This window comes from Dermacentor albipictus, chromosome 9, assembly GCF_038994185.2.
Source record: "Dermacentor albipictus isolate Rhodes 1998 colony chromosome 9, USDA_Dalb.pri_finalv2, whole genome shotgun sequence".
In the NCBI taxonomy this organism is placed as follows: domain Eukaryota; kingdom Metazoa; phylum Arthropoda; class Arachnida; order Ixodida; family Ixodidae; genus Dermacentor; species Dermacentor albipictus.
Genome location: NC_091829.1, coordinates 69,607,353 through 69,625,013, shown reverse-complemented (window position 1 = coordinate 69,625,013; position 17,661 = coordinate 69,607,353). Strand labels below are relative to the sequence as shown.

Sequence of the window (17,661 nt, the reverse complement as noted above, 5' to 3'; positions counted from 1 at the left end):
AGAGAAAGTTAAATTCTGGTGACTGTTGGAAGCGGAATTTCTATGTTGAGCCTGAGTTTTGTTAAAAGTTTGTTCAAAAATTCGAAAGCTCCAAAAAGATACAAGCACTAAGCTTACAAATTAATAGCTCTGCATGAAGAACACATATTGCGGTTCTATAAACGGCAAGCATTACATCATTCAAAGCGAACAAATTCAATATGTCAATTTATATCTTACGTGAACTCGTTACGTTGTTTACGAGGGATCCACAAATGCCGTATTTCCATATTACTAATTTTTTTGACATTCATGTGTAACGTATCAATTTTTTCCTCTTTAGTTGTAATTCACAGAATTGTGGTAGGATTTTTTTGTTGCCGAGTAAGAGTTGTCAACTTTATAGTTTCGTTTTCTGAAATTTTTCCACTTTTGCCAATTTTCAATAAAACATTGACAACCCAAATGAAAAATTAGAAGCCAGCTCTCACTACATATTAGGTCTTTCTTTTAAATGCAACAAACCTTGCCAAATGGGGTGCAGTCGTTGCCGAGGAAAACGACTTCTCCTTTTACATGTGCTCAGATAGGAGCACCCAAGCTAAAGCTTGCTATTAGGAAAGCCTTCGATACCATATCTCACTAGCTCATACTGGAATAGCTGCAAGGATTACACTGCGGCGAGATAGCCTACGCCTACGTACGCTTTTTTCCGCAAGAGCGCACGGCCACCACAGGTGTCGACTCACTCCAATCGGAGCAAATACAGGTACCGGGCAGCGGCACCCCGCACGGTGCCATCTTGTCACAATAGCTATTTAACATGGAAATGCGCAGACTCCCTATGTCACGCGCATTACGGTGACGATATTACCTTATTGGTCTCGGCAGGTTCAAGTAGGCATAAGGGAAACACCCTGCAGGAGCCAATAAACAGAGTCGAAGCCTTTGCAGACACGCTGGCCATGTGCTCAGTGCCGAAGAAATCGGAATTTATTCGAATAAAAAACAAGATACTGGCGCACAGAACCAGAGATCCGGCTAACGCTCCGAGACCAGCCGATACGGGAAATGCGAAACACTGCGGCTTCTGGGCCTCTGGTTACAAAGTAACCGCAAAGTAGATCACATCCTACTCTTGCTTATATGTACAGTACAACAGGTGGCCCGAACGATACACAGGGTAACCTCCCACAGGAAGGGATTTAAGGAAGTCGAAACGATCAGATTGATAGAAGCTTTCATATCAACATCCTGATACGCACGGCGTATCAATACGCCCTGGGACTACCGGAAAATACCGCCACAGATCGACTGGAGGTCCTAGGGTTGTACAAAGAGCACGCAGCCATGGTGATAATGTCACAAAGGGAAACACTCAATATCACCAATGTAGGCAGGGGCATGGCTCACAAGAACATCTCCTCCAATCATGTATGTAACATATCCTTCATTTGCATCTCACTTTGGGTTGCAATTTATGCTGACTTTATGCAGTCATGGAGGCATTACGCAATCAGGGTGTAGACGAGCCGTATGTAAAAATACTGAAAGATATCTATAGCGGCTCCACAGCCACCTTAGTCCTCCATAAAGCATGCAACAAAATCCCAATAAAGAAAGGCGTCAGGCACGGAGATACGATCTCTCCAATGCTATTCACAGGAGGTATTCAGAGACCTGGATTGGGAAGAATTGGGGATAAAAGTTAGTGGAGAATACCTTAGTAACTTGCGATTCGCTGGTGATATTGCCTTGCTTAGTAACTCAAGGGACCAACTGCAATGCATGCTCACTGACCTGGAGAGGCAAAGCAGAAGAGTGGGTCTAAAAATTAATCTGCAGAAAACTAAAGTAGTGTTTAACAGTCTCGGAAGAGAACAGCAATTTACAATAGGCAGTGAGGCACTGGAAGTCGTAAGGGAATACGTCTACTTAGGGCAGTTAGTGACGGCGGATCCGGATCATGAGACGGAAATAATCAGAAGAATAAGAATGGGCTGGGGTGCGTTTGGCAGGCATTCTCAGATCATGAACTGCAGGTTGCCATTATCCCTCAAGAGAAAAGTATATAATAGCTGTGTCTTACCAGTACTCACCTACGGGGCAGAAACCTGGAGGCTTACGAAAAGGGTTCTACTTAAATTGAGGACGACGCAACGAGCTATGGAAAGAAGAATAATAGGTGTAACGTTAAGGGATAAGAAAAGAGCAGATTGGGTGAGGCAACAAACGCGGGTAAACGACATCTTAGTTGAAATCAAGAAAAAGAAATGGGCATGGGAAGGACATGTAATGAGGAGGGAAGATAACCGATGGTCATTAAGGGTTACGGAATGGATTCCAAGGGAAGGGAAGCGTAGCAGAGGGCGGCAGAAAGTTAAGTGGGCGGAGGAGATTAGGAAGTTTGCAGGGACGACATGGCCACAATTAGTACATGACCGGGGTTGTTGGAGCAGTATGGGAGAGGCCTTTGCCCTGCAGTGGGCGTAACCAGGCTGATGATGATGCTGACTTTACGGTATGGGTTCAAAACTAGCCACACAGGCTAAGGATCCAGATGATGCTGTCAATCACGTTGTATTACACTATGCGGGAATAAAGATTTTTCGCTTTTGTCTTTCTTTTCTTAACAACATGCCACCGTGTGATGCCTAGCACACAGGGAACTGGAGGGAAACGAAAGGGCGGATCGGCTGGCTCGCGCATTTCACATCCGAGCGCCGACAAATCCTATCGACGAACTTCAAACAAACTCACGTGACGTCTTGGGAAAGCAACGACGCGAGCGCCAAAGATCTTGTAATCAATTGAATAACTTTCTGTTCCCAGTGTACATCGTTCATGAACCCATCATAAACCACTCGGGATAGTCTACCCTTCCACCTAGTTTGTTTTTTTGCGAATGTATTGCCGTGTCACTTCTTTAAATTCGGAATTTTTCTTTGTTTGAAGTCGTGCAAAATCAGCAATGCTTCTCTTTTTTTTTTTGTACGTAACCACTCTTACACGTGTCTGTATTTCCCCCTCCCCTTGTGTAATGCCTTCGGGCGTTCAAGGTGATAACACATAAAATGAAATTAAATGAATTCGCACCCAGACCTTACCAGAGAACGGGTTCGTGACTGGCGCCAGCTACAAACAAACGCGTACACAAATCCGTCTAAGTTTCACGCAATCCATCTGCCCGTGATGTGGAGAGCGGCCCACATTACGTGGTAGTGCAGTTCGCGGCCCCTAAAGAGGGGCAAAACACCCAGATACAGGCAGTGGGAGACCTGGCTTTCTAACAAGGAACGGGAGAGCCAACTGGCCAAGCGAGCCACAAAGGCTAGTGGAGCCCTCGACTGAGGGCCCCACCCACTCTCCCTTCAATCCCCTTCACGTAATAAACGTTCACTACTACTCTATACAGTCGTTGCCCAAGCCTTCTCCTTCTAGAATGCACTCCGGTCATGTCTAAAGAAAAAGCCACACATAGCGCTCTCCCTTCTCTATGGATAATTAGATACACTGCTAGATAGAAGGATAAACAAGCACAATCAAACCGCGTACACTACAGCGAGGTGGGAGGCGGCTTTCTTAATGTCTATCGTGGTGCCCTGTAGACCGCGGTAATCTTAGTAGCGCAGATGTTGGCAGCACTGGCCCAGAGTTTTCAGTTATGACAGAGGACAATTGTCCAATTGGTCCATCACTTCTTCCTCGGCACTACAGCACGGGCCCCATACTCCTCCCCCCTGTGCAGGGTAGTCAACCGTAACTATCTCTACTTAACCTCCTTGCCTTTCTTTTCGTCCTTTCTCTCTCTCAATACACTCAGTAAGAACAAATAGGTTATCATCCAGCCGCCTACTTGTTCTGAAGCCAGTTTTATGCCCACTGCAAGACGAAGGCCTCTCCCTGCGATCTCCAATTACACCTGTCCTACGCCAACCGATTCCAACTAGCGCCCGCGAATTTCCAAATTTCCTAGCTCCACCTAGTCTTTTGTCGTCGTCGATTGCGTTTTCCTTCTCTTGGTACCCATTCTGTAACCCTAATGCTCCAACGGATATCTAAGCGGCGCATTACATGACCTGCCCAGCTCCATTTTTTGCTATTGATGCCAATTAGAATATCGTCTACACCCGTTTGCTCCCCGATCCAAACCGCTCTCTTTCTGTCTCTTAACGTTATGCCTAGCAATCTTCGTTCCATCGCTCTTTGCGCGGTCATTAACTTGTTCTCAAGCTTCTTTGTCAGTCTCCAAGTTTCTGCCCCATATGTCAGCACATGCAAAATACACTGGTTGTACATCTTCCATTTCAATGATAATCGTAAGCTTCCACTCAGGAGCTGGCAATGTCTGAATATACCATTATTTTCTGCCCATGTTTGGAGTTTTAATTTAATCGCCTGTATATTACCGTAGTAATGGTCGACGGTCTACGTGAGTGGCTTCTATATATTTCCCCCTTACCTTTATAAATTCATTCTACTTTGTCAGAAACTGTCTGGTATTCGTCTCTATTATAAGTTTTTTTCTGCTGCTTTCAACAGAGTTTCGTTACTTCTTGGTGATAGTTGATTAATCAGCCTAACGGGAACCTCGTGGAATCCAGTGGCTGTGCGCTTACGAATTTTCCCTTCAGCTTTCTTCCAGATGAAATATCTCGTTCATGCCCTTCTTTTCTTTCTTCCTCTGGAGAAAGAAATCACAAACTGGAGAACGTGGTAGAGTTATCTTCAACCACGACGCCTTCCGAAGGGTTTTTTTTTTTCGCTTCGTCTTTCATTTCGGCAGAAACCAAGGGGAGGGGGGGGGGAGGAATCCATTGCTGCTGCTCTCATCAGTAGACCAAACACCATCCTCATCTTTACCGACTGCAAAGCAAGGACCTGCAGTGGATATTTAATTACACCTATTACAAAGGCAGGTACTTCCCGGGTAAAAGCTGTACGTACATGTATTAACGCGTGTATAGAAAGGCTGCAAATTAAGTTTCAGGTAATTTCTGGTCGAAGTTTTCTTGGCGAATGCTACCTGCGTACAGTTTGACATACTGTAGGAAATAATTAACCATTATATACGGGGTGTCTCTTCTTTGTTTATCTCCACCAAATTGTTTTTACAGATTGCCTATGGCAGATAGTACAATTCTAACCCTGCATCTACATTACTTCTACGAGAAATCAAAATGTTCAGTTGTATAATTAACGTAATTATGCCAGTTCACTATTTCATTCCTTTACGCCACATATTTCAATGTACGAAATATAGCCGCTCAGTTCGCAAGGCATCCACTTGGAACGAATTCACTCGACAGCACCAGTTCCGAGATATTAATTTTCAAAGTGTGCGGCGGTTTTTATTGGCGTTCCAGCTACTTTTGTGCTTGAATGCATAAAACAGCGACTTCCTAAATAAAGTAACTGGAACGCCAATGCATTTCGTCGGACATATTGAAAATTAATATCTCGGAACTGGTGCTGTCTAGAGAATTCGTTCCAAGTGGATACGCCGAGCGAACTCAGCAGCTATAATTCGTAGATTAAAATATGTGGAGTAAAGCATTTAATGAAGAGGTTAATTAGCACACTCACGCTGATTATCCAATTGAACATTTTGATGTCTTGTACAAGTAATGCACGCCTCATCGAGTAATCTAAATCCAGGGTTGAAATTGTGCTATCAACCATAGGCAACCTTCAAAAAATTTGGCGCAGCTAAAAAATAAAAATCTTGTACTATTATAGGAGGTCTACTGTAACTCTGCGCACTCATTTTAAGTCAGCGTGAAAAAGATGGCGCTTCTGCACACGCCCGCATCTCCTGTGTTCCGTGGGCTGTAATGCGCTTATCGACCGCCTAATAGTCTATGATTTGGTACTTTTCGAACGGTGGGGCAACGCAAACCATGAAGTGAGAAAATACAACAGAAAGGTCAGACTGGATCGAGATACAGAAATAAATAGAAAGGAAATGGATGGATGCAAGACAAGTCAACACCACTTGGTGTTCCAACTGATGTTATCCTTGATCACCACAGTCATCGCACGCAGCGTTGTCGGCAATATTGCATATATTGGGATGGGAAAAGGCGCACCTTCGCACAGGGCACTACTTGGCGTAGGGAATGACGGACGGACGGAAAAACTTTAATGGGAAAAGGACCTGCGAGGTTGCCAGCCCGGGCTCAGGCCACCCGGGCATTGTGTGCGGTTGGCCTGAGCCTGGGGTCAGGCTGCCCGGGCCCGCTGGATAGCCCATAATTGGTCGTGTAGTTCCGAGCTAGTCAGAGCGCTTAGCCATCGCTCCTCGAGAAGAGCCGGTTCTATCTTGTCCTCTACATATACTGATCTGATCTGTATGCACTTCCATAATATGTGTGCCATGTCTGCGTGTTCGTGTTTGCAGAGCTTGCAGCTCGCCACTGGATATGGTGTTGAATTTATTATGTTTAAGTGGGTTGGGTTTTGCAATCTTCTCCAATCTGTTTCTCTTTAGGGAATGACGGAATTTGCAGTCACGGTGAGCTAATTCGTCTACATCTTGGATTCGTGTCGGCAGAGCCAAATTGAAGGCAACGCGCACGCAAAGAAATAGACGGCACACGCGCTGTTACTTCGCGGTTTTCGCTGCTTCCTCAATCACAATTACGACCTAGGCGTGTCACATTCACGACGTTCTTATCTCTGATTGTGCTCGAAACGCAGACATGCCGGAAATTCGACCGTCTCCAGAACAGCACCCAAGCTTGGCGCCAAAACTGTGATTAGTGTAGTCCCTTTCCTTTCTATACATGTCTCTACCTGGCGTAAAAACAGAGTAAACAGTAAAACAGTAAAAAACTGCGAAGAGGAACCAACCAGCCCCATTGAACACACTGCTAACACTCTATCTGGTGATCGCGAAACTCGCACGCAGAAACCAAGACGTCTTTCACTTTCCCCAGTACGTCAAGAGGAATCGGATTTTCATGGACGCGTCGCGTTACGTGGAACTGCTGCGCAGGATACCAACAGCGTGATGAGAGAGAGAGAGAGAGACGTGACGGCCCAAGTATTTGCCGAAAACTCGAGACGCTTCCTGTTCCCAGCGAAACGCGCTTCAATTCCTGTCGTCCGCTCCCTCGAGCGTCTTATTTTTCATAGCACCTTGCCTTTTTTATTTCTTCGTATCTTTGATAGCGCTTTTCTTTTTCGCTTCGTTCTACCTCTGACTCAGTCCAATACCTTTCTCGAGAGCAGAATGATTGGCGCCGACTCAGCGAGTCGAGAAATTCACTCGGAATTTCCTCGAGCAATAGCTTCCGCCCGGAGCTGCGTCCAAAACGTATCGAGTTCATCGCCATGTTTGGAATGAAACGTACCTTTCCTTTGAAAAAAAAAAAAAAGATTACGAGAAAGCAGTGTTGAGAGGGAAGGCGTCGACAAAAGTGAGAAGCACCGGAAATAGAATTGGTGAACGGGAGGAGATGGTCGGAAAGCACGATATAGTTGGTGCGATGTGTTACATCGAAGTATAGTGCCGGCACAGAGCGCGGCGGATGATTTGAAACGCATTTCTGGGCTCCCAAAGAAGGAATAAAAAGTACGCGTGTGACGTTATTTTGGTTTTTCTTTTTGCGCGCTGCTCTGTTTTTATCATTATTCCCTCCTTACGTAGTTGCCGCTGATTCGCTGATCGCTTTTCGCCGCCTGTTCAGGAAAAACCTGTCGCCATCGACATTAATATATGTATACATTTAGCTGTTCGTACAAACGCACATCATTACACATCGCTAATGAGTTTTAGCCAGCAGTTCAAAGTCAAGGCAAGGGTTGTCGCTCCAGAGAACGTTTCGATAAGCGGACTCGTCCCCGTCAAGATGTGACTAGGATATTTCCTGAGGTGCAGGGTGTAGTTTATTCATCTTGCGGCGGATATTACGGGATTCTTGGATGGAACGAAATCTGCAGTTTCATGTACTTCCGTTAGATCTAAGCATACCTCCGGTATGAAAGACGGGAAGGGGGAGGGGGGCAGGAGGGTTGGAGTGTTTCTTTAGGTTTCAAACGCCAAAGAAAAAGCCGATAACGCAGCCTGCGTCGGAGCCCCGAAGCGGCCATATGACAAGACCGGCGCAGAATGGAGGAACACGCGTCGTTATAGCGGAGACCATAAAAGTAAACTCGTATGTTGTGAAGTCGCTTGTAACGTCTTCCGCATAGGTTTCGGGCAGCACCAAAACCGAGCCTTAATACTTCCAAAGTATCTGAGAGCTCGTTTATACGTATAAGTTGCTCGGATCCGCATACATGCGCGAAATATTTTAATCTATAAAGGTGCCCGCCTGAAACTAGTGCGTGTGGTAATAGTACATTTTATCTTGTTCAAATGGTCTCATCATAGCTGTAACAGGAATGTGTGCACTTGGCAGTCATAACTGTTGCCGACCGAGGGAAGCCTCAACTTGCAGCCAATATTTTGACGAAGGCACTGACCAAAGCAATCGTCGCCCATTGTTGATCAGCAGGGTTGAAAAGTTGCACAGCATCTCCACAAAGATACTTGTGATGACGTTTCCTTGAATTAGCGCACCACAGAATGAGTGAAAGAAACACAGGAAATAAAAAGAAGGGGGGGGGGGGGGGGCAAGCTAAACGACACATCAATATTATTTTGCTTGCTGCTATCAATGCTTTGTGTGAGTTTGTTGAAGTTCAGCCTGACGCAAAGTCTTTTGACCTGTGCTTTCAAGTTTGGTGACGACGCTTCAGAATAGCGTTCCAACACGCCAGTGATGGCATCATTCGCATTGGTATACAATGTATCTGTAGACAGTACGACAAGACCATCTTTCGAAATGACGCAAACTGCAGCTTAACCTTAATAAACTGGTAAAAAGCATTGAAAACAGCAAACAAAATTCTCTTCATGCGTTGTTTAGTTTAGCCCCCCTCCTTATCTACTCTCTCCTGCTTTTTCTTGTGTGTCTTGTTTCCTTCACTCATTCTGAGATGCGCTAATTCAAGAAAACAACATGGAATACCAACACGCCCAAACAGCCACCCTCGTGAAGTTCTTCCCTTGACACATGAGGGTGACGTTAGCGCCAATTCACCAGGACTAATATTACACTGCATTCCACGCTACGTTTCAAATCACTTCTTCGAAAGAAGAATGGCGAGATTCGCACAGCATACGTACGGTCGGCATCAAAAGATTATGGACCGCGACATGTGAGCCGAAAAGAATATTCGCGCAACCCGACATTCGCCCTATATATATATATATAAAGCTTTCATCTGGCTGCGGTCACAGGCCGCTCGCAAGTTCACCGTTGTGGCAAATTCCCCCCGTTTGGTAAACTTTTGCGCCCGCTCCGCATCCAAGTCGGTGAGCCGGTGTCCATTATTCGATAACGCATACTGCAAATTAGGAGTACCGATGAGACGCTGTAATTCGCTATGGCATGAAGTAACGCTCGTTCGTTGAACGCCAACGTATCGGCTACCGCATATCGCTCAGACCTCACCAGATGCAACGAGGTATAAGAACGCACTAGTTCGTAATGCGTACTGAAGCACAGGGACACGCAGAATCCAACTAAATATGTATTTCTAGTTTCACAGACACGCACACAGAAACACAAGGCCGCAACTGGCGGTCATGTGCGCATGATTTGGTGTGTATATGTGCCTGTGAAGCTGGAAATGAGCCTTAAGTGGAAGCTTTAGCTAGGGTCTCACTCCGAGGCTGCCTATTCAAATCCATGTAAAACGCAGTAAGGCTTTTCTGGGATAACCCATAGGCCGATTTTAATTAAATGCGCAGCATTTTAGAGAGAAAGTTACATTCTAGTGGCTCTTGCACGCGAAATTTTCATTTAGGACCTGAATGTTGTACAAGAATTAAAAAAAGAATGGAAGGCTGAAGCTTACAAACTTGTCCTTCTGCATCAATAAACAGATTTCACTGTTCTGTCAACTGCATGCGTTGAAGCATGTAAAGCGGACAAATTCGATATGTACATTTGCAGCTTCCATGAATTTATGTTTACAAAGGTTTTGCAAATGCCACATCCACATAATAAAGGTACACTGCAGTGTAGTGCATAGGACATCAATTATGTCCGCTTTAGGTGTACTATTAGACCCAAATATCATTTTTCGTCGCTGAGTTACACAGTTGTAAACTTAATGTCTTCCTTTCCTAAAAAATGTGCGATTTTCTACAATTTTTATTTTAAAAAGTAGACGGTCAGAACCAAAATTACGTTTCCAACAGTCACTACATTTTACCCTTTTTTTTCTTTTGAATACAGCAAAACTCACCAAACTTGGTGAGCTGACTGTCGAGAAAAACGATTTCTTCTTTCCCATGCATTTAGGTAGGACCAGCCGAGCCAAAGCTTCCTCTTAAGCTTAACAAAGCTTAATTTATCCTTCATGTCTATCTCAGCTGTGCTATTTTTCTTATTACCCCAGCCTGACAAAGTTTATAGAAGTTCGCAAGACGACACAGCACAGCTTTTCACTGGCATACATCCAACGGATACAATCAATGAACACGGTGCGAGGAGGTCTCTGCAGAGTCACGCGCATATTATGCAAGTTTTACGCCATTTTTAAAAATCGCCTGTGGCTCATACCTTCATTTTTGTCCTTCAGCTGGATTATTAGAGAGAGAGAGAGAGAAAACAAGGATAGGAAAGGCAGGGAGGTCAACCAGAACAGCATCCGGTTTGCTACCCTACACTCGGGGTGGGGGAAAAAGGAATAGAAAGAGGAAAACGGGAGAAAGCAAGCACTGAGTGCGTGTGGGAGGGACACTATACATGGTGACACTATAAACGGTCTCTTAAGCCGGTGCACTTCAAGTACTGCACTAGTGCATCAATCGCTTTTCAAGCCAGGATTATTCGAAGAGGCAGACATTACTAGCACGAGAGACCGAAACACACATATTCAACGAATTAATGAAAATACACTAATTAGCTCCTTAATTACTTAACGCCAGACATTGAATTTTAGTAACTGTAGCCGGTGAGCTTGCAAAACGGTATCCACTTGAAATGAATCGCCAGGATGACAGCAGTTTAGAGATATTATTTCTCATAAGTGTGCGACGAAATGCACAGACGTTGCAGTCAATTTTGTGCCTCAATGCATAAAAGGGCGTTTCCTTAAAGAAGTAAGTGCAACAACAGTGATCTACAGCGAATTCGATGGCGCACATCTCCAGACTCGTGTCACTCCGGAAATCTCGTTGCAAGGTATACGCCTTGCAATCTCGCCGGTTACAATTTGTATGTTGCAATATGCGCCGTAAATTCGTTATTAAAAATGTGATTAGTGAATGTTTGCTCTATCATTGAATATGTGTTTCAATTTCTCGTCAATGCCCGCCTCTCCTATTAACCAAACTCAAGCATCACAATTATGTCATCTGAAACGGGCGATTTTATGCCCGCCTCTCCTATTAACCAAACTCAAGCATCACAATTATGTCATCTGAAACGGGCGATCTTTCAAAAATTTCGCGAAACTTATAAACACTAGCATCCCGTACATCGCTCGCGTTAGTACAAATTAGGTACACCGTACGAAGCCGTGCAGCTACGAATACCCTTGCGTCGGACTCCTCCAGCGTCATGGCTCGGGGACGTTGCGCCATCTATCGACACATTTACAAACACCTCCGGAGAGAGGTTCCCTCAATCACGCTGCGCCGCGCTTCACACCTTAGCTCGTGTTGAATCCATTTGAAAGTTTACGTCTGCGTTTGCGAGATTCTACTGCGATGTGGATGTACATAGCAGCATCGGTAATTGTTCACAAATTAGTTGAGAGAGAGAAAGCTGTCTCATAAAAAAAGGACAATTATGCTGGCATGCAAGTAGTCGTTTACACGCGACTCTGTATAAATAAAGGCATTGTCTATTATAATACCCTAAGAGCAGGAGGAGTGCAGAAAAATGAAAGTCTCAACAAGGAAAAGAATACAAGGTGTCCCAGGTGACCTGAGTGAAGGCTTTAAAAGCGAAAGGCGCGTCGGAAACGAATTGAACCGAACGCATACTACTCGCGCTGGCACTTCTTCATTATCGCCTTACGACCCAAAGTATGATACGCAGATTTGTAGAGCATCTTCAGAAACTGCTGATCGAATTGTTTCCTGTACGATACGCCTCACGTAGTCGTTTTTTTTCAGGGTTGCTACGAATGCCCGCGAAGTATGAAGGAAGCCACGTGACGGAGCGCTTGCGCAGTAGTATCGTGCTGCCCTGAAGCGGGCGTTCGGTGAACAGCGTCCGTTGCATCGCGACTGGCGGCGAGGAAGCGGCAGGGTGTTATTTATCTCCTCGGCAGCGCTCGGCCAGCAGCAAGCATTTGCGCTTTCATCTGGCGGGCGCCGACCTTGTTCACCGAGTCCACGCTTGGGAGCAGCACGATACCACTGCACGAGCACTCCGTCACGTGGCTTTTTTTTTCATATTTCGCGGGGTTTTTTTGCAAAACAGACAAAAGAACTACGAGAGATGTGGCATACAGAAAACAACTCGATCGGTGGTTTCTGAAGGTGCTCTACAAATCTGCATGTCACACTTGGGGTCCTCAGCCACTAATTAAAGATCTGGATAATTAAACTTGATTAATTTGTGAGTTATGGGGAAAAAAATTGCCCTAGTTTACCATAGACGAGTGCGAATAGTATGCGCTCGGTTTGATTCCCTTCCGACGCGCCTTTTCTTTTTTAAATTCTTGGCTCAAGTTACGTGGGACACCCTGTAGATTCCGTATGTGCATGTAAGACGAAGGTAACTGTGCAAACGTTGATAGTCTAGAGCTTGTCAATTAAGCCAATGTCTGAGCAGAACGAGATAGGTAAATGTAAACCTTGACGTTGCTTTGAAGTAAAAGGAACAGGAAATGTGGCACGCTTCCTGGCTTTAGTGCTTCCTGGGGAGATAGAATGCATTCTCTGCTAAACAAGTCCCGCTACAGATGTGGCCGTCCACTTTCTCGGGTATTTGTCCGTAGACGGTGGTCATTTGCAAACGCGGTCTGTTTCCGCGCGGTCTCTTTTTCTTCTCCTAGTACAGCTCGTGCTGCCTCGCTTGCTTGCGCGATGTCTATGCGCGTCCCGCAAAGCTGGATGCCATAACACAACGGCACTGCGCTGCAAATTCCACCATTGCAATGAGAAACTTGGGCTCCGCCTGGTAAACCGAGCAGCGCCGAAGGCGAAGTTGAAGTTACTTTCAGCCCAAAACATAGCCAGCGCCCCCAAAGTCATAAGCCAGCAGTTGCTGTCTTACGGCAGAAGAACGTGAAAGTATACGGCCACATACGCACAGGAAGTAGAGCCAAAGCAAGCGCGTTGGCGTGAAATCGAAACGAGCGAGCGCCAGGCGTGGCGTGGCGTGGCGTACGGCCACACGCCGCTTCCTTGCGCCCTTATGGATGTGCTCCTTTCGCTTTTTCTATCCCTCATTCTCCCGCGCGTGCATATTCTCCGCCACACTGCACGCGCGAAGCTTTTATGCCCTACGGTATAAGGCACGCAGAGCGATACTAGCGTTCCCAAGCGGCCGTTCGCTCTCCGAGTTGTTTCCACCATATTGCGACGCCGTCATTCTTGCGCATGCGACTCCCCCCCCCCCCTTTTTTTTACGGTTTTATTGCATCCCCATATCCTCGCTTATCGCAGTCTCCCATCGCTTTCTCTTCTTCCTTACACGCATGGTTTGTTCAATATTTTTTTCACCTGCTTCTATCTTTCGTCGTTGATGGAGCGTAGCTCCGTAACTCCCGCTATCGTGAGGCGGCAGTGGATAGAAAAGAGAGAGTGTGTGTGTGTGTGTGCGAGGGAAAGACGCTCGTTTTGCGCACGGAGGCGAGAAAGCGCATCGCGGAAGTCATCATCGTTCCGCGCCGCGGCCAATCGCGCGAAGGCCGGAAACGGTTGTCCGCGCTATTTCTGCTTCGTTAGAGTCGGCGCGCTCCCACCCCCCCCCTCCCCCTTAAGCTACCATCCCGCGTGCAATATGAATATCGGCGCGAGACGAGAGCGCGCAGTATCATCCCAGCCGCGCGCACCGGTAGTTTCGTAGTTCCGCTGCTACACACCTGTACGCAGTGTGGTGCAAAAGAAGCGAAGAAAAGGAACTTAAAAAGACCACGTAGACCGAAGCATTCGCTGAGAACGGAGCGAGGGATAAGATGGGGCGATGTGCAGAGGGAGAGAATGAAATGCGACTGCGGCAAGCGTTGAATCGAAGCGCAACTGAATATGTATGCGAAAAGAGTGCCAGCGAATAACGCCGGTTGGTACGCGGATGGCTATGCATGGCGCACTCTACCTGTGTTCAAGAACAATTAGTGGCGCAATTGAAAGCAAGCAGAATGTTGTACTTTCGTGTGCTTCGCCCTCGTGCGCAAGCGACAATGGTATCGCCTGTAAAGCGTGCTTCACCTTGATGTGGGTAATGATTCGGCAAAGCCGCCTTGCAGAATCGTTTGTGAGGGAAAGCCATTGTTTGAGTAGCAGGAGACAGGAGGCGCCGCGCCGTTCAGGTGATGAACCTCGCCTCGTTGGTTTAACGTTCGAATGTTCTAGATGGGCTTGCGAACGGACATCGTACTTGGGTTCAATTCAGGGACAGTTCGAAAATATAATTTTGCTCGTACTCTAATGTTATCGGATCAGGTCAGTAAAACGAATGCACTAAATGGAACCGCATCTATCATTGAATCTAAAGCGGCAGTGGATAACTTGCTGTTCAATATCAACATATCCTACCTAAATTATGATCAGAGTGCCAAGGCAGTGAGGATATTTACAATTTTCGCGAAATTTTGGTGTCGGCTGTACGTACACAAAAACATTTTCCTTTGAAACTCGGTCTACTTCAAGGGGGCAAAACTAGGAAGGTTGTTTGGTGTCTGCAAGACTTCTGAGCGGGACTCTTGACATGAACTCAAGTATTGTCTACCGACACGTGCCCATCGTGTAATGCTGTATTTTGATCGTTACGCGTGCCATTCTTTCATTGTCGTAGCTTCGTGAATTCAAGTTGCTACACACGTTTCAGCCCTTCAGCTTATAGCGGCAGGATATAGTGATTACAGGAGTTACTTTCCACCGAATATCGATACATGTTCCGTTCTCTTCACAGTGTCCAGCGTGTCCTGTTTTATTTGCAAGTTCTAACGCTCCTGTCTTTGTGCTTGGACTTTAAAAGAGCTCAAGCTTGCCCGAGTCGCCACCTTGCAACCCTCAAGAGCGTCTGACTTGTAACCAAACGACATCTGCCTTCCGCTTTCACCAAACACGCAGTACGAGTTAACAGGCTGGCCTCAGGAAGGGGGATTCTACAATGTATCACCTGAATGTGATCAGTCAAGTAATTGAGACATCTGTCGAGTATAATCAGCCTCTGTATATGGCTTTCATAAATTATGAAAAGGCATTTCATTCAGTACAGATGCCAACAGTCATAGAGCCATTGCGTAATCAATGAGTACAAGAGACATGCGTTAATATCTTGAAATATCTACACAGATTCCACAAGAGATGTAGAAAATTACCTATCAAGAAGTTGGTCAAACGGGGAGACACAATATCTCCAATGCTACTCACTGCATGCTGCATGCAGTCTAACACGTGCCCTTTCCCTTTCTTCCCACAGGTCCCATCCACCATGCGCCGGCGCAGATACCGCAGTTTCCACCAGTGTTTCCCCATTTCCCGGGATTGGGAGGAAGGTGAGTAGAGCGTTATGACGTCATTCCTGTAAATAGTTATCTTTACTCCTCTCTGCTATTTTGCAATCCACCATCCACCCACTGCTGACGAGAATTCAGGCGTCAGCAGACTGCGCTAGACGGTTACCGAGCGTTCAGCATCACTTCCCTTGCCTTTATCTTGATTTATTATTACGTATTTTAATAAACAACGAATTTACCACGGCTCGACGAAAACCAGCAAACCTTTACGAGAATGGCGGTACCTCATCAGATGCCGCAAAGCTGCCTGCTATTCTTCGTGGCATACCTGACCAGATCATTTTTAGAGCGCCCTGGCTGTGACACCCTGCATCGAAAAAGAGCCCTGACGCTTTATTTCCAGAATAAGTCGGTTAAATTGTGCTAACCGGGCTTTATTAACGTCTCTACATTTCACGTAGGCAACTACTCGCACGACCACTGAAACGGCAAAGCGAACGTTCCACCACTTTACACACTACTCAGCTCCTAAACTGAAACCGATAAAAAAAAGGCAGACGGAAAAACATACGAGCGCTTGTAGTCCAGGCAATTCCTGCGCCTGATTGTCATCTACTTCATCGCCGTTTAGGCGACACTTCGACGAAAACTCGTCTAGTCAGGTGGCATGTTAGAAGACACACGAGGGATTCTTGTCAATGACGAAGTGGAAACTTTTGACCCGGTGAGTAAGCATAAGTACTAGCACTTTTTTTTTTTTGCAAAGGACGCTGCCAGACTTTCATTTACTTTTTTAATTTGACAATGGTTCGTTAATCGTCTGGCAACGTGCTTCAAAGCACGTTGCCGGACGTCTAACGAACCAATGTCCCAGAGCAATACAAGGAGACGGGAAACTTTTTGGCGGGCTACTCTGTATCCACCGGTGTACAAACAGTGTATCACGAGTTCGTTATGACGAATTCGGCAACGCGCACCGGAGCGCCTCAATGCGCCTTTCATCGAATTATCGTCGCGCCGACGCGATTTCACGAATTCGCCACTAGAGAGCGCATACAGAAAAAAAAAATCTTTAGAATGTGGACGAATACCAGGCAGTTGGCGACAAAGCAGAATGAATTTAATTTGTAAAGCTAAGGGGGGCAGAAACACAGAATTCACTCATACAGACCGTTTACCATTACATCGGTAATATAAGGTTAGCAATGCAGCCAATTAAGCTAAAGCTGCAAGTATGGGCAGAGAATAATGGCATTTTGGGAGAACTTCAGAATGGCTTCAGAATAGGTAGGCGTTTAGATGATAACTTATTTGTCCTTACTCAGTGTATTGAAATGTCAAGACTAGAAAGGAGACCGTTATATGTGGCGGTGTTAGACACTACAGAAGCCTATGACAACGTAGACCGCATCATTTTGTGGGATATTCTGGAAGCTTAGGCGACGATTGTGCGCAGCTTTTGAGATACATTTACCTAGAAAATACCGTTTGCGTTGAACGGGAAGGGATGAGGAGCGAGAAAAAGTTGGTATCAAGGGACTGAGGCAGGGGTGCCTCCACTACTGTTTATGATGTACATGGCGACGATGGACAGGGCGCTAGAGGGAAGTAATTTCGGGTTTAATCTCTAATACCAACAGGCGGGTACACTAGTGCAGCAGTAGCTACCAGCGTTGTTTTATGCGGATGACATTGTGTTGCTAGCCAACAATCAAAGTGATATACAGCGTCTGGCTAACATCTGTGGACAGGAAGGCCATAAGTTAGGTGTGAAATTTAGCATTAAAAATCAGGTGTTATAGTATTCAATGAAAACAGTGAACAGACAGCGTCAATGCAGGGCAAGGAAATACCTCGCCTTAAAGATTATAAATATATTGGTATATGGACAAACGAAGGCAGCAGATATTTGGAAACACAGGAAAAACAATAACAGTAAAGGGGAACAGAAATGCGGCCATAATGAAACACGCTATGGGGATA

The 17,661-nt window shown here is 45.8% G+C and overlaps 1 protein-coding gene across 2 annotated transcripts in view; it reads left to right on the top strand.

Annotated features, from left to right (window-relative positions):
• LOC135908571 (tyrosine-protein kinase transmembrane receptor Ror-like) overlaps window positions 1–17,661 on the top strand; it is a 351,625-nt gene that overhangs the window by 271,517 nt on the left and 62,447 nt on the right. For both annotated transcript variants that reach the window (XM_065440375.2, XM_070526426.1), the window contains one exon: window positions 15,642–15,717. In XM_065440375.2, coding sequence (XP_065296447.1) covers window positions 15,642–15,717 — 76 coding nt within the window. The remainder of the gene's footprint in view (window positions 1–15,641; window positions 15,718–17,661) is intronic.